This window comes from Python bivittatus, unplaced genomic scaffold, assembly GCF_059951505.1.
Source record: "Python bivittatus isolate LINGU-HERP-01145 unplaced genomic scaffold, Pbiv_v1 ctg000040_np1212, whole genome shotgun sequence".
Lineage (NCBI taxonomy): Eukaryota > Metazoa > Chordata > Lepidosauria > Squamata > Pythonidae > Python > Python bivittatus.
Genome location: NW_028277032.1, coordinates 5429581 through 5451478, shown reverse-complemented (window position 1 = coordinate 5451478; position 21898 = coordinate 5429581). Strand labels below are relative to the sequence as shown.

The window sequence follows — 21898 nt, the reverse complement described above, 5'->3', positions numbered from 1 at the left end:
ATGTCTTTCTTCGCCTATACTTCTTCCTCCCTTTGTGCGCTCTCGCTATAAGGGATGCTCACCCATAAGGGATGTCTATAACGTAATACTGTATTTTTGATTTGCACAATATATTGGATTGTAAATTAGGGTCAAGCACTGAGCCCACATACGCTGGGCTAAAACACGGTTGGGCTAGTTTGTCGCTCAGTACATTTTGCAAACAGCCTAGAAAGACAAAAAGGTGAATAAATAAGTTGCAAACTTTTCTAAGGAGCAGTTAGTTTCTTTATTTCATATTACCCTGGGCGCTTTTCACTGTGGAGCTTTTACGAAAAAACAGAAATGCAAAGAGAGCAGAAAAAGCAGATCGGGCCACGTTAAGACGCCAAAGGCCGCGTTCAGGCGGTCGCCCCTCCCGGCTCCGCCCCGGTAGACCCCCCGCCGCGGAAGCAGCGCCGCCTGGCGGCGGGACGCGCCAAGGAGGAGCCAGGGGCCCTCTCGGCGGGGGCGGGGCCCGGGCCGGAAGCGCGGCGTCCCGACGGGCTGTGCGGTTGCCGGAAGCGGAACCGCGGAGGTCTGCGGAGCCCCTGGCGGCGGCGGCGGAGGCGGCGGCGGCGGCCGGGCAGCCGAGCAAGCGAGCGGCGACGGCGAAAGACGGCCCGGCGCCATGGCTGCGGCCCCGCCCGGGCCTGACCCGGCGTGGGGGGCACCCGGTGAGGCAAGGGCCTCTGCGGGCGACGCGTCCTCGCCCGCGGCGCCGGGCCGGGCCGGCTTCGCGCCGCTGCCGCCGCTGCCGGCCTCCCTCCTTCCCTCCCTCGTCGCCGGGCGGGGCGGGGCGGGGCGGGGCGAGGCGGGCGTCGAGCCGGGACCCCCGAGCGCCCTGGGCCTGGGGCAGAGGGCCGGTGGGCGGGCAGCCCGGGTCGGCCCCTCGGGGTGCCGGGAGTGACCCGCGGCCGGAGCATGGGCCGCTGGCTTCTGGGGGAACGCGGCCTGGCTCGTTCACGCGTCTTCGCTTTCCGTTGCAGACGACCTGCACCGTCTTCCTCCTGTGGCCGCCCCCGAACTCCGCTAAGCCATGGGGGAAAACAGTCCCGAGAATGTCATCTACTACGAGGTGGAGGAAGATGACTTGGCCCGAGATGAAAAACTGATGAGGTTTGTGGACCAGAATGGCCTCGCCTCGCCTTCCTCCGGGACCGTCTACGACAGGACGACTGTTCTCATTGAACAAGACCAAGAGCCGTTGGAGGAGGAGGAGGAGGAGGAGGAGGAAGAAGAGGAGGGGCAGGGCGGGGGTCCCCTACCTTTCTTGCACGAGGATAGATTTCACTTGATGTCCGATCATGAAGGGATCTCCCAGGGCTACGTGCAGCACATTATTTCGCCGGATCAGATCCATTTGACTATCAATCCTGGGTCAACTCCCATGCCGCGGAACATCGAGGGGGCCACCCTCACTTTACAGTCAGAGTGCCCTGAAACCAAGCTTAAAGAAGTAAGTCCCCCGCTGAAATGGGATCCTTCTTCCTGGAGGCCTCTTGAATAAGTGCTTCATTGCAAAGCATTTTGGGCTGTGCTTAAAAGCTGTTGAGTCGCTTCTGCTTTTAATTCTTGTCTGCCTGGGAAAATTACTTTCTTTCGCATTTATTTTTGAAGCTAACAACTTCCCAAGCTTGCATCTACATCAGATAAGGTGCCTAAGTTTCCAAGCCAATTTTGTTTTCATATGTTGCTCTTGGATAATATTTTATATAGTACTAGTCCAATATTACATTTTGTACATCTTTAAACAAATTGCTTCCAAAATGCTCAATTGCATTTCATAAAAAATAAGAGAGAAAGGAGGCTTAAAAAGAGTAGGCTTTTGCAGTGATAGGAATTAACGTTTCCCTGATAAGTCAGATAACCTTTGTTACTGTTTCTAAATAAAGCTGTTCATAGTTATTGGTCATTTGCCTTGGAAATTTTCACTACTAAAATAACAGAGAAAGTAAGAGAAAGGATCTAGTGATTGAGATAAGGAATTATGTTTAACAAGTTTTGACCGTATCTTAGAATTTTCAGGTGTTTTAAAACTGGAAATTTAGAGAGCAGTTCTGTTGGCTTCATTGTTACTTCAAAGTTTTTGGTTCAGTGACTAGTTTACAATAAACTTTCTTTCCCTTTGCAGTTTTAAAACAGGGTAATTGTCAACCCGTTCAAAGTCACCTGAAGTTTCAAGTAAAATCTCCTTATCTATGTGATTTCTAAGATAAAAATGATAATATCCCTCAAGTTTTTAGAAAAAGAAGTAAAAGATGTATTTCCTTATTGTGTAAATAATACAGAAATGTGTGTCAATATCACATTTTTGCTTTGGAAGTAAAAATATTGTCGCCCTTTCATTAGCTATGTGATTACTTAATAACTTGGATCTAAATCTCAGAAGAAAGTGTTTTGTTGCCTTTTACCTACAGGTTGTGTACTATTGCAGTCTTCCTTGATTACGTTGTTGTTGTTATTATTATTTCTGCTGCTGCTGCTGCTAACTAGAAGATTACCCCATTTGAATCCTGCACTAGATGCCTTTGTATATTTTTTGATGATGAACAGATCTTGTGTGGGCCACATGGGTAATTAGTCCACTGTTTTTGGTGCTTTTGATTCACATGCAACTCAGTACAGTTGCTAGTCCTGCTACCTTTTCATCCAAGCCAGCAATAATCACTGTTCTCTCATCCAATACCATGGTTACAGCAGATGTTTACCAATTTGTTTCCAAGAGGAACTCAAGGTGCTAGTTATTGCTTATAAATGTCTATCTTAGAGAAAATTCGGCCTGCCTGACCCAGGTGAGTAGAAAGTGCCTGCTGAAGGTCCCCTCCTGCTCCTGCTCTTATGATCTTCCAGAGAATACATAAGATTTGGCTTTTCTGGAAGGCTTTGATGATAAGCATCTAGAGGAGCAGGTGTGCCATTCTTGTTTGTTGCTATTGGGGGGGGGAGATATACTCTTACTCTGCATTGGGATTTTATACACACAGAGCCTCAGGAGGCTTTATAACCTGTATAAATAAATACAATCATTCAGAAGATCCCATATTGTCTAGAAAAGAAAGCAAAGGAAATACTACTTTATGCAAGTTTTGCTTCTGCATTCTCAGAGTGCACCTACTATACTTTCTTCAGATCTTTCAAAGTAAGTTGCTCACTGCAAGTCCTGGTAAATAAGATTTTCCTTTAATTTAGCCAAGGGAAGCAGAGTAACGGGTTTGTAGTAAGAGCTTGTCCTACTATTATTGGGATTGGGAGGCTGGGATTTACGTAAATGACATAGGTACATGTGAGGCATGACTGGAGGGCCAAAACTCTGGTGGTTCTGTTCCAACTAGGTCTCCCATTTTAGAAATGTGTTATATGGGATAGAGAAACCCAGTGCTACTTTTCACTCTGTTTTTGTACCTTCCTTGAAATTCTCTCTCTAAATATCTGAGCCACTTCTTCCCTTCATATCTATCCAGCAAACCTCTGTGATTCTCCACCTTTGTACTGTAGTGGATTGCTAACTCAAGAGAAATCTCTTCAGAAGTTAGAGAGCCCTGTGTGTGGAGGACATGGGCTTGGTCCATTCTTGACAGATTTTTTCCCCAGGGAAACCTTAACTGTCCTTAGCTGAATGTTTTTGTAGTATATATTCCTTGTGCAATCTGGGCTACAAACAATACAAATTACTGTTACTGAGTACAATGAAGCCTAGTTACAGTTTCCTATAGACCTTTGTCATCATCACGGTGGTGGTCAGATTCATGCATCCTTGTTCATGCATCCTTAAAAAATATTCTAGGAAGTCTGGAGTGACTCTCCTTTTCACTGTGCAACTGGCCAAGGCATCTTTGTGAGGGGCAAATGATGATTCATATACAGTATCATGATGCAACATATACTTGAATCAGACATTGTAACTGACTTGAGTCTTGATGCTGGTGTCATGACATGCATCATTTTGATATCATAGCTTATGATGGATGCTGCTAAAAATGTCAGTTGCATTCACTGGAGACAGTTTGAGACACATGAGATCTGGCTCTCAGACTGGGTGGTCTTCCCCTATACATCTCTTTTTTTTTTTTTATCTGCGCTCAGTCATTACCGACTCTGCAGTGACTGCTTGGATGAGTCCTTGCAGTTTTCAAGGCAAGGTGTTTCGGAAGTGGTTTGCCAGAGCCTCCTTCCTAGAGCAGAGCCCAGCTGGCAAGCGCAGGAGGCGGGGTTTCCGTTGCTAATTTGCATAACCCGCAAACCTTAGGAGTTTTTTCTGATTTACCAACTTACTATCTCTTCCAGTAGCTCTGTAAAATGGATTGGGCCAATCCTAGTTGGCCTGCTGTGGATATTGATTTTCATGGTGCTTGTTTGTCTGACAGGTGAAGCGCTACCAGTGCACGTTTGAGGGTTGCCCTCGTACCTACAGCACTGCAGGCAACCTGCGCACCCACCAGAAGACCCACCGGGGGGAGTACACCTTTGTGTGCAATCAGGAGGGGTGTGGGAAGGCCTTTCTGACATCCTACAGTCTCAGAATCCATGTCCGAGTGCACACCAAGGAGAAGCCCTTTGAGTGTGATGTTCAGGGTTGTGAAAAAGCCTTCAATACACTGTACAGGTAAGAGGAGGAATTCAGGAATTCTCACATTCAGCATAAGAAATTACAGCATGGACATGGACACGCATGCACACACACACAGAGAAATGGATACTCCTGGTTGAATTGGATAATGTCCTTGGTGAAATATACTTTACCCTACCCTATCCCCACTCTCCAAATCTCTCACATCAGTGCTTGTAGCTCTTCCAGAATTTATTGCCTGAAGTACATCACCCACACAACTTCTTCCATTAGCATGTTGGCTCTGATAGGTGTTTTCAGTTTGCAGAACTTTGGCCCAAGTCTATAATCCTATCAGATGGGCCTTGCTCTTTCACTGCAGGGTGTGTCTTGGACCAGAAGAGACATTCTCTAACCCCTCCTTTCCTTCTTTAGGTTAAAAGCCCATCAGAGGCTTCACACAGGGAAAACATTTAACTGTGAATCAGAAGGCTGCAGCAAGTACTTTACAACCCTCAGTGATTTGCGGAAACACATTCGGACTCACACTGGAGAGAAGCCGTTCAGGTGAGTTGTCTGGTTTCAGCATGCATTGTATTGTGTTCCTGGGCCATTTGCAAAGCTTTTGAAGAGGCTGTGTACCATAATATCTTCAGGGACCTCTTGGAAACAGTTCTTGGAGCTTGAATCCCTGTTTGTTTTTTTGTTTTTTTAATTCCAAGGTCCTGGTTTGATTTACCATAAGCTGCATTTTAAATTCACTGAGGCCTATAATGTATAAATTCCCAATCTGATTTCCAGCATGTCCACCTCTGGCAAATGTTCCGTTATCGGCTGAGTGCATAGGTTCATATGTTCACTGTCACTCAACATTATACTGATTGGTGGTAGAAAAACAAATGGTTGCAGCCCTCTTAATTGTTCAGGTGGACAAGATCAGCCTGATGTAGAGATGCTCCTTTCTGGAGAACCTCAGAGGCACCAAAGCTGCTCTTGGGTTTTTGGTTTCAGTTGACGTGATGGGCTCGCTTTCATTGGCCCCAGCATACCCACTTACATTCTGAGATTAATATTGGGGGCCTGCTTGTTACTCTCCTATCTCAACCATTAGTTTTGTGGGCATGAAGAGTAGTAGTGGCCCTTGCTTGATTGGTGTTCAAGCAGCTCCTGAGATTTCACTGTTTGTTACTCGCTGATGCTATTAAACCTATTATGATACTACCTAATTTTGTTATTTTTGTAATATGCTAATTACGTGTTCCTTATTTATAAACGTTCAACTAATATGTAAGATACAGTTTAAGGCAAACAATTTACAAAAAAATCAAAACTTAATAATTCAAGAAAACTCATTAAACATCTTCATTAACTTAAACTCTAAATCCTGGGAGAACTAGGCCAGGTTGGAAAGACATAGCATTAGAGTGACCAAATTCATGAATGAATGCATATGCCTTAAGCAGATACTGAAAGCTTCATAAACTTTATGCCAGCATGAAATTTTCATAGCTGGAGTAATGCACCCAGGTGCCCTCTCTCAGGTTGCCCTCTAAAGAATCCACAATAGATGCACTACCATCAAGAGGATCTTGTCACGTGATCTTAACTGAGTTGCGGAGAAGGCACTCAGATAATCCTGTTTCTCCGCCATGTAGGCCTTGGCATTCCCTCATGGCAAGTCTGGGGCCAATCCAATGCCTTGAGAGCAGGTACAGAATATTAATTATTTCTGTTCAGCATCTTCATTTGCATGAGAATCCCAGAATTGAAGGAGCTATTCAGGCTGTTGAATCAAATCCCTTGCTCAGTGAAGAAATCCAGGTTAAAATGTCTCATGTCTAGCATCTACTCCTTGCAATCCAGTGGTGTAGTTGTTAAAATGTTAGGTTAACCTCAAGTCCCCTTTATTATGGGCTACACACACTCTCAGCCCAGCCTACCTCACAGGGCGCTACTGTGGGGATAATATCAAGGAAGATTGCCATCTAAACCACTTGAGTTCTTGAAGGAAAGGTGGAATATAAATCCAACAACACCTCTCTCTGAGTAATTGATTCCATTGTCAAACTGCTCTTATTGTTGCAAAGCTTTTTAAATATTCAACTGGAACCTGTCTTCCTCTAGCTTTAATTAGTTATTCCATGTCCTGTTCTCTGAAACGATAGAGAATATAAGTATTTGAATTCTATTATACTCCTCAGTCTTCTCTTTTCAAAGCTAAAGTCCTGCAATGTCTTCATGGTATTCATCCCCATTACCCTTTTCTAATCCTCTTCCAGTATTCAGGAGGGGATCTGAGCAAGGCAACATGGGTCTTCCGTAATTTTGAAACAGTATTTCTGTTGATGCAGCCTAAAACCGATTTACCCTTTTTGCAGCCACATCACACATCTTACTCTTCCTCCAATCATTGCAAGACTTTTTTCACAAGCACTCTTGCAAAGCCAGGTATCCCTATCCTATTGTATGCATTTGATTTCTGTTTCCTAAGTGAAGAACTTTGCAGCTGTCTATGATCAATTTTCTTCTGTTGTTTTCAGCCCATTTCCTTTATAATATTTTCACAATCTGTTAAGTAAGTTGCCCAATCAAAAATGGGATAAAATTAATCTGACAAGATTTAGTCTTGCCAAATTCATACAGACCTACGCTAACCATTGCATTGCTTTCAAAGTGTGACCTATCCATCACTGTGATTGGCTCTGAATTCTTTCTGTGTATCAATATCAGGGTGACTGGTGTGTCATTCCCGAGACCTCCTTTTTTCTCCTTTTGAACATAGGGACATTTGTTGTTCTTCAGTCATCTGGCACTTCATTAGTTTGGCAGAATTTTTCAAAGGTATAATGTATAAGAATTTGCTGAGGCTGTTGGCAAGTTCTTTCAGTATCTTAGGGTGTGGTTCATCTGGCCATAGCAACTTAAATTCATCCAGAGTAAATAGATGTTTTCTAACAACAGTTCAGGTCAATGTTTCCAAGGCTCAAGGCTACCTCCCTTTTTTTTCTTGCTGAGGATTGCCGTGTAAGTGGGTGAGGCTAGCATGTTTCAAGGTTGTAAAGGTGCTTCCAAGTTGTCAGGGTGATGCTGTAAGACTCTCTGCTTTCTCCCACAGGTGTGACCATGATGGCTGCGGGAAAGCCTTTGCTGCCAGCCACCATCTGAAGACACACGTCAGGACACACACTGGTAAAACCCGGGAGGCATCTGACCCCTGAATCCTCCCTCCCTCCCTCCCTTCCTTCCTGTCTATCACAAAAAAGGGGTAAAAAACATAACAGTGTTTTAACATAACAATGAATATAACAACAACAAAAAAGTAAATATATCATTATAATAGTACACAATTACAATTCTATATATGCTTATCTAATACAAATATTATTCAAGTACATATATATTTCTAAAAATTTATGTGACTATCATGGGGTTTTATTTTTCCAACCTACTGTATTTTGTATGAATGAGTCCCATATTTCATTATACTTGTCCATACAAAGTCTACATCTATAGGCAATCCGTTCATAAGTGGCAAGCACAATCAGTTCTTCAATCCATGGACTCCCCTGAATCCTTTTATGGCTACTTAAGAAAGCAAACACTGATGGAGGCCTACTTGATCTATTTGTGGAAAATTAGGTGGTGTCTTCAAAATTAGGGGGAAATACACTTCATAGTTATACATTACTAAAAAGGTGCCCGTGATAAGTTTTGACAAGTGTGTTGTAATTTGCTACATTAGGATTCTGCTTACTAAGAATCTGGTACTTATCCTCTGCAATGAATTTAGGAGTAGGTCTGTTACAGGTATTCAAAATCGTGGATCTGCTGGGATCCAGAGATTGCTGGACTTGTACCTTTGATTTGATTGATACATTTGTTGATTTCTTCCATTATAGGTGAGAGACCTTTCTTCTGTCCCAGCAATGGGTGTGAAAAGGCCTTTAGCACACAGTATAGCCTCAAGAGTCACATGAAGGGACATGAAAAAGGGTCCCCCTACACTTTATTCTCCAACAGCAACCTCTCTGAGGTGGGTGTTTAGCTCTTTAGTTAAAAGAAATATGGCTGTTCCCACAGGTTGCTGTGCTCCCTGCGTAACAGCAGCAGCAATACTCTGAACTTTTCTAGAAGCTCAGCTCCTGCAGCCTTTGCAGCTGAAATTTCACAAGGAACTATGTGTGTCCAGCAGTACCCTCTGCCTCCAAAACAGGTTGATGATTGGATCTGAGCAGCACTGTAGGACAATAATATTTAATTGGGAAGCTAGAATTCTTGACTGTATAAAAAGTTAAAGTTCAATCCAGTAAAACTTTGATTGAATGAACCAGTTGAGGAGGATGGGACTTCCATAAAGCCAAATATTCATTAAATGGTGAATGTGATTTTTTTTACTACAACAAAACACTTCTATCTGAGAAAATCAATTCAGCTTTATTTTTTTATCCATGAAAAAGCCAATGTTAGTGATTAGTTTGAAGAAAATATTCAATTTCACCCGTGTCTTGGAAGAATGGTGCTTCAGGTTATCTCCTGAGGGGCACATAAAGGCTGGATTTTGCGATCAGAGGAGGAGTCAGTAAAAAGCTATCCTGTCACTCAGTAGGATCTCCACATTGACAACTTAGTTTTGGGTGCTGGCAGTTCTTCCTCCTCATCCTCGTTATTCTTGCCCTCTACTTTCTCACTGGCATAGTCTCTACAGGTATGTGATTGTAACTTGGTACCCATCCTGGACTCCCTTCATCTCCTAACAACTGCGAGACGTCATCCTCACTTGCTTGCTCCTTGCCAGTTTTCTGTAATAGTTGCAGACCATTTCCTTCAAACTGCAATTCTGCCTCACATCATAAAGCGGTTTTTTTCCCAGCCATTTGCCAACACTGGAATGTTGACTGTTTTCCAACTGTAGCAAAGGTGAAGATTTCTGACTGAGTGGTAGTATCCGAGGCTTTGTAAGATATATTGCCCTCTTATGTCTCTTGATCAGATTTGTCCGCCAACCCAACCATTACTTCATCCAGAAATATATTTCTGTAAAATGTTTTATTTGATAGAATGATCTTCTGGTTCACAGGATTGATGGGGTTTTTTTTTGGCAAAACTGCACTTAAATTTTAGAACTTTTGTACACATTTTTCCCAATTAATGAGTGGGAGCATCGTCAACAGCCTTCATATTTCCTGGTGACATCTTCAACACTTCCTTTTGATACCACTTTCTGACTTCTGGCTCAAGGTGTTGAAGATTCAGTTCTGAAGAACCACTACATAAACCATGCTTTCTCTGAATTATAGTATCTAGGTGGCAAAGGATGAATTATGTCTTTCAACACTCTTTGATGACCCAACTGCCTGAATATGACTTGTGTCACTCTCTGTGATCTATCAGCACAAATATCCAAGTCCTTTTCTTGCTGATCTTTTGGCCTGCTGTTGATTTTTCATGCTCAAATGCTTCAGTGTTCTCAGAAACTTTGTGTTGGAACAAAATAATCTCATCAGCACATTTGTATCCGTATGAGGCCTTCATTTGTTTATACAGAATTTTCCTGAATTATTCTGCCGCCTCAGTCAAAACTTCAGGGGGGATTTCTTTACTAACGATTCATGGCATTTACAAAATCACCACAGCCACTCATCTCTGGCTTTTAAACTTATTATTTAAGTAATTTATTAAATGATATTTACTAGATGCTATTCTCCATGAACTCTAATGCCACATGAACATTACTAAATACATAATTTCATCACTGCTTCATTGAGTGCTGTTTCCTGGACCATTCTCATGTGTTTCTTGCCCCAATTTCAGCTGTGTTATGGGTAGATTTATATTGTACTTATTTCTTTAGCCTATGTTTTGCTTTACAAATACCAAAACTGTTTGCTACTTTATACCATACTCCAGTGCTCAGCCAAGTCTGATTTTTCAACCAATACTAGCTTTTGGTTGGAATGTGTGATGCTCAAATTTACTTTTTTTCTTTTTTTGACTGCCTTTGAAGCCATCGTAGATTAAATACACTACTTATACAATATTTACAAATAATGCCAATTTGCAAATACCATTCATGGAAGAACTTAGATTTCTAACCACACATGAGACAGAGCCCCATGGGCAGGAGATATCACACTTGCAGATACACAGAAACAATGGTTCTTCAATCTGCTTTATCAAAGGTTGAAGATTACAGATTGTCTGTTGTTATGGAACAAAATCCAACTTCAGATTTTGCCCACTGCATCTGAAGTCACCCGAATGGGGATCTGTAAAACTGAAGTTTTACTGCAAAGTCAAATGTATAACTTGAATTCCAGCAAGATTCACAGAAAATCTAGCTAGAACTGAGCAAGTGAACAAGGAGAACAAACAGGAGTATTGGCAGGGGAATCCCCTGTGGAGAGGAGAGAGTCAGACCAGGGTGCAGTACAGCTTCCAGTACTCAGCATTGCATTTGCAGAAGGACATTGACAAAGTAAAGTGTATCTAAATAGCCAAGATGATAAGGGCCTGGAAGAAAAAACTTACGAGGAACGCTTGGAGGGTGTTACTTAAAAAAAAAAAAAACTTTTATTTGTACAACATTTAACATACAGCCCATTTCTATAAGCTCAGGACCACTAACACAAAGACGTAAAAAAGCCTAACAAAAATGGGGGGAAAAAAGACAATTTTTCACTACAATTTATTACTTGTGGCAGCCCTCACCCTATTGGCACCCAAGCACTCTGGAACAGCCGGGGTTTGAGTGTCTCCTTAAAGCCCAGGAGAAACAGAGCCTCAGGAGGCAAGATGCTGCAGTGCTTGAGGGCCTCAATAGGGAGGAGTGTCACTGGCCCTTCCTTGAAATGGAGCAAACCCTCCGGAGTCCCTCTGCCTGAACGCACGGGGTGGGTCAGGCCATGCTGGGAGAGGTGGTCCTGAGAGGGTCTGGGAGCTGAGCTGAGCTGAGCTGAGCTGAGCTGAGCTGAGCTGAGCTGAGGCATCAGGGCTTCAAAGGCGATGGCCAGCACTTTGAATGGGGCAGAAACGGGCCGCCAATGTAAAGCCGCAGGCAAACCATAGGAAATAGTAAGTCTGAGGAGTTAGTTAATGGTACAGGATAAAATAAGAAGAAAGGGAAACATTTCCAAACAGCGTTTTCTTTTTTAATAATTTAATAATTTTATTGAAGTAAAAACTAATACAAACTAAATTAGAAAAAAAAAATTCAGAAGGTGCAGAAAAAAGGAAAAAAAGGCAACAAAGACAACAATAAAGAACTGGCTTCCAACCTTCATCACATGAGCTAATATAATAATTTTTCACTCTCTTTTAAAGTTAGAAATGAAACAGCTCTTCTCCTCATGGCCTAACTTATATCTATATGCAGTCCGGAAATAGTCATCTTTTCAGTCCTGGTTCAGCAAAAAGTCCATTAGGAGTTACCAGAAATATCAATATTATCAAACAATAGTCCAACTTTATATTCCTTCTTTTTGCTCTTCACAATCTTGATCTTTAAATCATTCACATCAACAGCATTTTCCATGCCTTTCTGTCCTTGGAAATTATGCTTGTTTTCCCCACACCCAGGTACCGGTTCAGACAATGCCTTTTGTTCTTTAAACTTCTCATCTCTCTCTGAGGAATTCATCAGCTCCATCTCACCATGACTTTCTCAGTCTTCCCCTTCCATGTGTTCTTGACCATCTCTCTTCTTTTATCATACATTTCTTAAATAACTGATTCAACTTTTGTTTCTTCTGACATGCCCAGCTCTCTTGCATATATCAAACAAGCAGAAGGAAGCACACTGTTCTATGCAGACAGCTTCACTTCTTTCAACAAGCATCAGTTTCTCACAGCAGACCATATACTGTCAACTACTGTTTTACCAGCATTTGTGCATCTTAACGTTTCTCTGTTTATTTCCCCATCTTTAGTAGGCATTCTGTCAAGGTACACAATACATTTACTTGTTCTAGATTTTTTCCATTCATGTATAACTTGCAGTTATTTCCTTTTTCCTGACAAGCACAACTACTTGATTTTTATCAATTTCCAGATCATACACCTCATTGCATCATATCTAATCTTTGTTGCAAGTAATTTGGGTTCTCAGCTAACTTTATGGCATAATCTCCATACAAAACCACATTTATATTCACTTCCCCAAGAAACACACCTTCAATGTCACTGAAAGCACCATTTATATCTATCCATAAATCCATTAAACAACCAAGGGGACATCCCAAGTCAGGTGCAGGGAGTGGGAGCTAATGGGCGGTTGTCACCAATGGAGAGGCTTGAGCTTGCTGCTCTTCTGAAACCAGAGCAGCCCCGGTGTGGCTCGTTTGGGAGGGTGAGTGACCTTGCGGGGCGCCTTCACTCTGCTCTCCGCCCTGCACAGCAAGCCCTTGTGCTGGGGGGGGGGGGGGGAGGGCAGCTCAGCCTCTTCATCTTCCAAGACTGGCGGCAGCTGTGCCTGCTGGTTACTGGGCAGATCCTCTTCTGCCTGTAGCTGCTCAGATAGCAGTTCGTCTGGTAACTCCGGAGCTGGCTGCTCATTGTCGGTCTCCTCTTCTGAATCTGAGCTCACCATGAGACTAGATTATCTGTAATGAAGCTCCATTTTCATACTGCAGAACTGAAGTAAAATATATGATTCATTGTACACTGCCCAGAATCACACTGGTTGAGATGGGGGACTATATAAATTTGACACAACACAAGGATGGATGGATGGATGGATGGATGGATGGATGGAAGGAAGGAAGGAAGGAAGGAAGGAAGGAAGGAAGGAAGGAAGGAAGGAAGGAAGGAAAAAAAATGTGGAAGTGACAGCCAATATGGGGAACGATTAGAGGCAGTGGACTAGGAGCAGGGAGACTGGAGTTCTAGTCCTGCCTTGGGCATGGAAGCCAACTGGGTGACTTTGGGCTAGTCATGTAACTTTTAGGCAGAACAAAACAAAATATGCTTTCAAAAAAGCAACTCTGTGTAGCTGCAATATGGGAAGGGGGGTTAAACCTATTTTCTACCAACCCTTGTTTTAACTTTTCAGTTGTTTTTAATGCAGAAAATAGTTACTTTGCTTTGTAGGGCTTATTTAGAAATAAGGGAGTTCAAGAGTGTCACTACTGTAGTCATTTATTTCTCATTTTGGGAAGAAATATTTGACCCCCTCTGTTCAGGCTAACAGTTTGCTTTGTGATAATAAAATAGAACATCTACAAAGAATCCAGTGGCAACTTAAACAAATGTAGTCTGATTTTAGCCTTTAATCTGCAGCAAGAAGTGTTTTTGTTGAAGCAAACTAACCAGACTCCTCTTCTGAAATTGTTAGAATGACAAGTGCTTGCTCAAGTCTGATTAATATTTCAAAGGGACTGTAAACCTGAATTTTTGGGGAGGGGTCGATGCAAGTGGTGGGATACCCTTCCCACCTCTCCTTGGATATGGGTCAGGGTTAGGGTTACCCAGGCCTTCGGTGAGGGAGACAGCTCACCTCATTGCACTTGCTGTCTTTTGTCTTTAATTTTTAGGTTTTATTGATTTTATTGTGATGTCATTGGAGTTGGGTAGCATATAAATTCAAATAAATATTTAATTTCTTTGTTTGATTGTTGTGAGCTGCCCAGAGCGATTAGAGGCAGTTGACTAGGAGCAGGGAGACTGGAGTTCTAGTCCTGTCTCGGGCACGGAAGCCAACTGGGTGACTTTGGGCTAGTCATGTAACAAGCCCAGAGTCGTTAAGAGTCAGGGGGCATACAAGTTTAATAAGTAATAATCATTTTATTTATAGTCTGGAAGTCATGCTGGCAAAGGTAAGACAGGGAAATCAAAGCCCTCCTACTTTGACTTGCCAATCTTTTCTCTCTCCATGGCTTTTTATTTTGATTTGCCCTCTCTAAAACTGCTGGCTCCTTCCTTGGACTTGGGCGATTCAAGTTCATCACTCATGCAATTTTCTGTAGCTCTCTCCTGCTGCAGACTCTTTCTCATCGAGTGATCCCTTGTGTTTTACCAAAGCCAGAAAAATTACCGCATATTCTGAAGTCAAGGTCTGATGCTATTCAAAAATGTGGCATCCTAGATGGAACCACGCTTGTGGCTATAAATCTGGGTTTAGGGAATTTGGCCTTCTAGAGCGTTGGCTGTGTTGGGTGTGATTGACGAGAATGGGGCAGGTGGCACTTGGTTCCCCTGCTCTGTTCTAAATGCTCCATCACTTAATTTAGGCTCCCTCTCCTCCTCTGCAGGATGCAAACCACTCACTCTGCCTGAGCGACTTGAGCCTTATGTCCACAGATTTAGAACTGCGGGATAATTCAGATCCAGTAAGCATCTCTTGCCTTTGGTTACAATAGCACAGTAGGTGTCAGACGTATTGCCATGTCTTTGGAGGAGGACCTGTTTATCATGCTGCAGAAAGCAAGCTGGCTTATTTGGTTTCTCCAGCAGAGTACTGTGAACAGCCTGCTCTGTAATTGTCCTGTCTGGGCCTAGAGCCAGCACTGGCACCAAGCTCAGGGACAGATTGCTAATTTGGGGTGCCTTACCGCTCCCTCCTTTCTGCAGGCACATGGACAAGACCTGAGTACAATCTCACCAGCAAGCATCTTTGAGTCCATGTTCCAAAGTCCAGAGCCTCCCCCAAATCAGGAAGATTCTCAGCACACAGGTACAATTTCCCTTGGCAACATCTCTTCTTACCAGTGATCCTCAGATCTGAGCAAACTGCCCCAAGGCTCAAGGACTGGTGACTTTAGCAGCCCCCTGGGGCCAGGTGCAGTTAGAAGAAACTGTATCTAAGAACAGCAGGAGAGATTCCATCTGCTGGGTCTTCTGTTCTGCGCATCACAACACTCTGATGAAGAAAGGTGTTCTCTGGGAGCATTGAGGAATCTTTGGGCTGGACTGCCTTGAAGGAAAATGTTGCCACAGGCCGACTGGTATGGGAGAGGTTCATGGCCTGCCTTATGAGAGCAGTGTAGGAGGCCAGTGGGGAGCAGGCCAGGGTTTAAGAGAGGGGCATCTTCCCTACACGGCTGGGTCAGCATCCTGCTGCGGCTTCCCCTGGTTCCAACAGGAAGAACCCCCTAGGGCAGGCCCCAGGCTACAGATGGATTGGATGGGCAGTCCTTCTGTGGTCTTCTGGAGTTTTCTCATTGTGCTTTTTGTTTGACAGATGCCTTGATTGGAGATTTTGGTGGTGATGCAGAGCCAGCCCCAGCAGCCCAGACACCTCCAGGAGAGGCTGCGCCCTTATCCCTGCCGCTTGTTCTTCAGCTTGGCATTTCTGAGCCTTCCCTCCCAGCACTGCCTCTTGTCTCCACTGGTGCTCAGCAAGTGGCTTATGGAACCCCTGCCAGTATCCTGCAGCCTCCAGAAGTGCCTCCTCCTCACAGCACACTTTTGGCAGCCAGTCCCCAGGGCTTCTTGCACCACCTTCAGACACCTGTACAGCCCATGGGGTCTGGGCTTTCTGGAGTCTCAGAGGTCCCCACTGGACCAGCAGCTGCAGGTGCCACTGAGATCCTGCCCAGCAGAGTTCAGACTGTGCCTGTGGGAGGGGGCCCTGTGCTGCCCAGCAGCCCCAGTGTTACCATCGCCCCCTCACAAAACACAGCCATTCTTCAGTCTGGCATCTTCATGGGAGAACAAAACCTCCAGTGGATTTTAAATGGGGCCACCAGGACACCGCAGAACCAAGAGCAGATGGTGAGTCCCAGAGGCTTGCAGGAGGAACCAGCCTGAAGGTGGGGAGGGGGTTACGTGGTCAGCTTTGTGCAGGATAACAAGGTCTTGGAGTCTCCTGCAGCGGCCTCCGTAATGCTGTGGGAAGCTGCAGCCTCTCTCCTGACAGGCTTGACCCCCCTCTTTTCTTTCTAAGCCACAGGCTCCTGTCTTAGAGAAGGTCTTCTTCACAACTGCTCTCCCTGTGACTGGTAGTGCGGGTAAGCCACATCTGAACTCCCCACATCCATGTTCCTTGAAGGTCACTGACCCCCAGAAGGGCTTGCTGCTGCAAGTGGCAGGGAGGTTGAGGATGGGATCTGGCCCCAGCATGCTTTGGCTGTGCGTTTTAGTACTCCCTGCATCTCCTTTCCTAAGGAAGCCTATTTCCCTTTCTTGTATTTGGTTGATGGGTGTCCTTCTTACTAATGCGAAGTGGGGGTTTGCAGTGCACTGGGGGGGGACATGTGGGTCTTCACTAAGGAGGGTAGCAAAACTGACTTTGGACCAGAGAGGATCTTTATTTCCCTGAGCAGGAAATGGATGCTAGATGGTGTTTCTCCCCTCCTCCAACACCTGCTCTGCAGAGCTTAGGCTGCACCCTGGGATGTTGCTGACCTCAGCAACAGCCCCAAGCTTGCAGGGCCACCTAGAGGGGAAACGAGGTTGCTGGCAAGCAGCCGTCATGGCCAATGAAACGGACCTGCTATTAGGGTTAGGCTTTTCTCTGAGCATCGTTTCCTCCATCTCTTGGGGATGGGCCATTCTCAGAGACCCGGGAAAGCAGCCAGGGCCTCTCCGTGGAGTGACGGCTTGCTTCCTCTCCAGGGAGTCCCGTGCAGCAGATTGGCCTGAGTGTGCCTGTGATCATCATCAAGCAGGAAGAGGTGTGCCAGTGCCAGTGCGCCTGCCGAGACACGAGCAAGGATAAAGCCGGCAGCCAAGGCTGTCCCTCCCTTCTCTCGAAGACCTTAGGGGAGTCTCCAGCACCAGGGCCACAGGACTTCCCCAGTACAGTGGCCAGCACGTCCGCTGCTGCTGCTGCTGCCAGCTGTTCCTCTGTGTTGCCTCCTGCTGGCCAGCAGAGCACCCTGGGGGGGCACCCGTCCGGCTTCCTAAGTGCCATGGAGGCGTCTCATTTCCTTTCTCTCCAGAGCCCCGAGACGGCCTCCCCTCTCATTCCCCTCGAGCCTCTCCTGCAGGGGGAGGAGGGGCTTGCCTTGGGTGGCAACTTCCCTAAGTGAAGCCCTGGCAAGCAGCGGAGAGACAGACATGAGCCGGCTGCCCAGGAGGGTGTCGCGGGCTCCCTTTTTCCCCAGATGAGGAGCAGCCGGCTCTGCCCTCACTTGTCACTTTGGCTCACAGCAATGTGAGCATAGGAATCGGTCACTTTGAGAGGATGGGCAGGTGGGCTGCACCTTGCTTTCGTGGGGGTGGAGCGGAGTACTTCTGGGCCTGGGGTGGTTCGGGGTAAGTGTGCCCTGTGAGCAGCAAGGGGAAAGAAATCAATGTTTGTGTGAAAACAGCATGGTGGGCTCTCCGAGCAGCAGTGGCACAGAGGAGTGGAGAAGCCCTCCCCAAGGCCTCGCCCTTTTGCTACCTGCAAAAACAAGTCGTGCACATCATGATCAGACTTTGCACATGAGTACATGGGCTGCTGGCTCCTTCATCTTATGTGCCTGCTCTTCTTGATAACTGAGTGCACTGCCTGGGTGTTTACATGAATTCAGGGGCTAAAAGGATTTGCACTGTTCAGCTTTATCAGAATGACTATCTCAGCATAGCTACTTTTGCCTAGAAAATGTTCCCCTTTAGATTGGCTGGCTTTGGGGGGTTCAGAGAGGTGCTTGGAGGTCTCAGTGTTGGTCTGGTGGAGACTTGGGAGCAATCCAGCTTGGTCTGGCAAAGCAGACTCCTCCAGGGTCTGCGGAGCTGCCGAGCCAGGCCCTTCCCTCCGCAGACAGTTGGGGTGCAGCCAGACAGTCCACCTGCCCTCCAAAGGTTTCTTGGGAGCCACAGGCCCCACAGAGGGAAGGGCGCCTTTCCTCTCTTAACTTACTCAGGGTAAAATCCTAGCATAGAATGCCTGGAAGGTTTGGGGTAGTCTCCTTTCTAAAGTTTTGTACATGTCCTTATTTTGTCACATCCACTGTGTTTGGATTTTCTAGCCAGCCCTCTTTTGTTCCCAGGACAAACTATCATTGTATAGTGTGCCTGTCTAAGAGTTTTTCCCAAGCTGAGAGGCAGGCGGATGGGCAAAGGCAGAGATGGAGGAAGCAGGGTCGCTGTGGCTGTGACCTTGGCTGGCTGTCCACCCACCCTGTGGAGCAGAGATGGCTGCAGGGGCCTTGCAAGGCCACTTCAAGTGTTCTCAGTTTGTGCCTGCTGTGCTGCTGCTGTAGCGGGACAAGCTGGCTGGTTGCTGTTCCACTGAACTCCCACTGGGAATATCTGCAGTCCGTGGGCATTTCTGATCCTCCTCTTCTTCCTACGTTAGACCAGAACCTCCTGAATCTCCCCATGTGCCTGCAAGGCTTGTGTAGTTAAAGTGCTTCTTGTTGACTATGGAGAGCTACTATACTGGGCAGTTGCAGTGGAGTTTTAGACTAGTGTGCCCCTGTGATGGATTTTGGTAACCCATGTTACAAGAGCATTCCCCTTGCTTGGCTCTGCTTCTGGAATGGTCGCCCCCTGTGACTTTGGGAGCCAGCTGGTCTTGTCGCTTGCCCAGCCTGCTTTGTGGATGGGTCTAGGGTTGAGGGACTTAATTGTGCCAAGACTCCAGGGCGTGGAGAGGCCCTGGGACTTCATCTCAGCTAGTACTGGGGGTGGGAGAGAGTAACTAGAGGAGGGGAAGTGGACAGTGTCTGGGACGTGGACTTCGTCTGCCAGAATTCTCAGCAGGGATCACACTGCCTGGGGAATTCTGAAAATTGAAGTTTGCACACCTGGAATTGACCGAGTTTAGGAAAACTTGCTCTAGAGTCTGCAGTGTTTGCTTCTGCTATTCAAGTTTAGGGAAGGAATATAGTTCATTGGGGCTGATCTAGTTACACTTACTTGCTGGCCTCTAAAATGCACTTTAGTTCTCTTTCAGCTGATGGCTGCAATGTCATTTGTAAATAACTCTTCACAGTCCTTGGGTATTTTCCTCCTTTTTGCTCTGAGTAAAAAAGTATGTGGTGTGCAAAAAAGCACTTAACTTCAGTGCAATACATGTAGCTAGAAGTGTCCACATGCACTCTGTGAGTGTGGTTATATGTATGTATATGTGCGTGCATGCGCACAAGTGTGTTTATGTGGGATTGATGGAATGGGTGGAAAACCATCACTCTGCCCTTTTCTGACTTATGCATCTTTGAGCAAATGTCCAGTCTATGCAAAACCTCCATTAGTAGCCTGAGCTGAATGGATTTGGGTCAGATCAGCGCCTTTCTGCAGTAGTTTGGTCACTGCTTGGATACCATCCCAGCTCTGTCATACTCCTTGCAAGGGAGGGAAGAAACAGGCCGCTCTTCACTGGTCCTGAAGCAGTTCCGAAGACTGGTGCTCCTGCTCTCCAGGTGCCCCACCACTGCCTTACTTCCCACCCGGTGATTCTGTCCTGGAAGCAGCAGAATCTGACAGCAGCCATTGGAAAGGACTGTCCCATCACCTCTTACACCTTCTCAAGGGATGGTTAACTTTATAGACACCAAGAGTTCCAGAATGCCAAGGTACCCACAAGAGATGAGCTGGTCTTCAGAAACTGGGTCATGGAAGAGGTGACAGTAACACTATTGGCCAGCTCTCCTCTATAAAAGCACAGAAAGCCTTCTTTGGAGCATCCACTGGCATGGGAAGTAAATGCTACTCTGATGTCATACACTTTGTGTTTGCTTTAGCGGTCTAGAAATAGCATCTGTTTTTAACCAATATTTCTTGTTGGTGAGGGCTGGTTTTTCAACCTCTACATTGTTTATTGTTTCTATGCTTTGGAGTCTGTTCTGCACTGAAAAATGCCAAGGAAACTGGATATATTTATGTAAGGCGTGTGTGTGTGTGTGTGTGTGTGTGTGTGTTTGTAAAAATGGATGGAAATGGTATGTTATCCACAGTCTTTTTAATAGTGAGCACGCTGGCCAAACCCAGTTTCTATGCAGTGGACACTTTCAAGTTAATGCAGTTTGTATTTTTCTGATCATTTGGGTGTTTTAGCTTTTCTTCCCACAAACAGTCTTCACCAGTAAAGCCCAGGGAAGAATTATCGTCGTCGTTGTTCTTATTTTGCAATCTGTTATTGAAGTTTTTTTTCTCTTGTTCTGCAGTGTTATTTCTTTCCAAATACTAAGATACTGGCTTAGATTATATGGGGAAACAACAAGCTACCATTCTATCTAGCCACAGTCAGGATTTGGGAGTGGAGCTAGATGTGGGACTCTATTGGACATCAGAGAACAGTTTAAGCCTCTCTCCCACCTTTGGATTAGTCTACGGCATACTGGGAAATAGGTATTTTCCATTGCTCTGACCATGAGACAAGGTTCAGATGCACCTTTTCCTGTTGGGCAGAAAAATGTCATCAACATGTGCAAGATGGAGAGAGAACCCTTTAGCTGAGGAGAGTTGGTTTCCTGCCTTTTCCCAGCAGGCACTTTCCTACAAAGAATGAGTGACTGCTCCATAGAGCAAGGAAGGTGGAGACCCCAAAGGTTCTCAGATAATTGTTGAAAGTGCCTTCCTGGGTCCCCTTCACAGTTTGGACTGTGATCTAGACCTCTAGCTTCCTTCATGATCACACTGGCTGGGTTTGCATGGCAGGCTTAGCCAGGTTATTAAAGACCTAACCACTGCATTGCACAACTGCTAAACTTTGGTTAGTTAGTCTTGGCTTGGTAGTTGACCAGCCCATTGCGTTAGTTTATGATTTGAGGTGGTCTGTGAACTCAGAAAATTGGGTGAATTCAGAGTTCAGGGTGTGTGTGTGGTGGGAACCCTGCCATGGTGTTGCTATGGCTAAACTCCACAGCCTCACAGGACATGGTGGGGGATGATTTGAAGTTACCAGTTTCTCTCAGGAGTATCTATGTTGTGTTTAAGCACATTTAGTTTAACTTTGAAACCTGGGATCAAATGTCTGTGCATTGAGTGATGTGAAGATGCTCACTACAGGTACAGTACTTCCAAAGGAAGAGCTCTCCAAAACACCAGAAGAATAAACAAAGTTGTATTTTTGAAGAATGTAAAATGTGAAATAGGGTTTGCTTACCTGGTCCATTTTGTATAAAATTAATATTGTACTTTGAAATATCTGCAAGGAATTGGAAAATAATTTTTTAATTGAAGGCAATATTAGTACCAATGAAATATAATTAAATGCTTATTTAAATGTGGTGCCTATGGAATACTTATTTCTTGAATAAATGAGTTTAATGTCTTACCGGCATGTTGCAATGAAAATGTAAATACATAACTGAGTTTTGAGGGGGGGAAACTCTGCAACTCAATTTTCATGAGACGGAACTGGTAATTTTCCCCCCTTTCCCCGTTTATTCTATATTCTAATGCATAATTAAAAGCTTATAATACTATAAGACATTTCCTATCCGTTTTCTGATCAAAACATGTTTC

The 21898-nt window shown here is 45.1% G+C and overlaps 2 protein-coding genes across 5 annotated transcripts in view; one reads left to right on the top strand and one right to left on the bottom strand.

The window, feature by feature from the left end:
* The window catches only part of LOC148216940 (uncharacterized), a 589705-nt gene that overhangs the window by 467485 nt on the left and 100322 nt on the right, over window positions 1–21898 (bottom strand). The gene's annotated exons all lie outside the window — the stretch shown is intronic.
* Window positions 518–20349, top strand: MTF1 (metal regulatory transcription factor 1). 4 transcript variants are annotated; one of them, XM_088154137.1, is made up of 11 exons: window positions 518–695; window positions 1008–1477; window positions 4386–4624; window positions 5003–5134; window positions 7683–7756; window positions 8467–8600; window positions 14812–14889; window positions 15131–15233; window positions 15741–16273; window positions 16446–16509; window positions 17117–20349. In XM_088154137.1, the coding sequence occupies exons 2-11, from the start codon at window positions 1058–1060 to the stop codon at window positions 17530–17532; spliced, it is 2193 nt and encodes a 730-aa protein (XP_088010263.1). In that variant the 5' UTR covers window positions 518–695; window positions 1008–1057; the 3' UTR covers window positions 17533–20349. The 4 variants fall into 4 exon arrangements, with proteins under 4 accessions (XP_088010263.1, XP_088010265.1, XP_088010268.1 ...); XM_088154139.1 differs by having other exon boundaries at window positions 518–700; XM_088154142.1 differs by having other exon boundaries at window positions 518–1477; window positions 16452–16509.

Bases quoted from the DNA above. Each gene is read 5' to 3' on its own strand.
- MTF1 (XM_088154137.1), top strand. From the start codon at position 1,058: ATGGGGGAAAACAGTCCCGAGAATGTCATCTACTACGAGGTGGAGGAA. The intron at 7,757-8,466 runs GTAAAACCCGGG...CTTCCATTATAG, and splicing joins ACACGTCAGGACACACACTG to GTGAGAGACCTTTCTTCTGT. The intron at 14,890-15,130 runs GTAAGCATCTCT...TCCTTTCTGCAG, and splicing joins TGCGGGATAATTCAGATCCA to GCACATGGACAAGACCTGAG.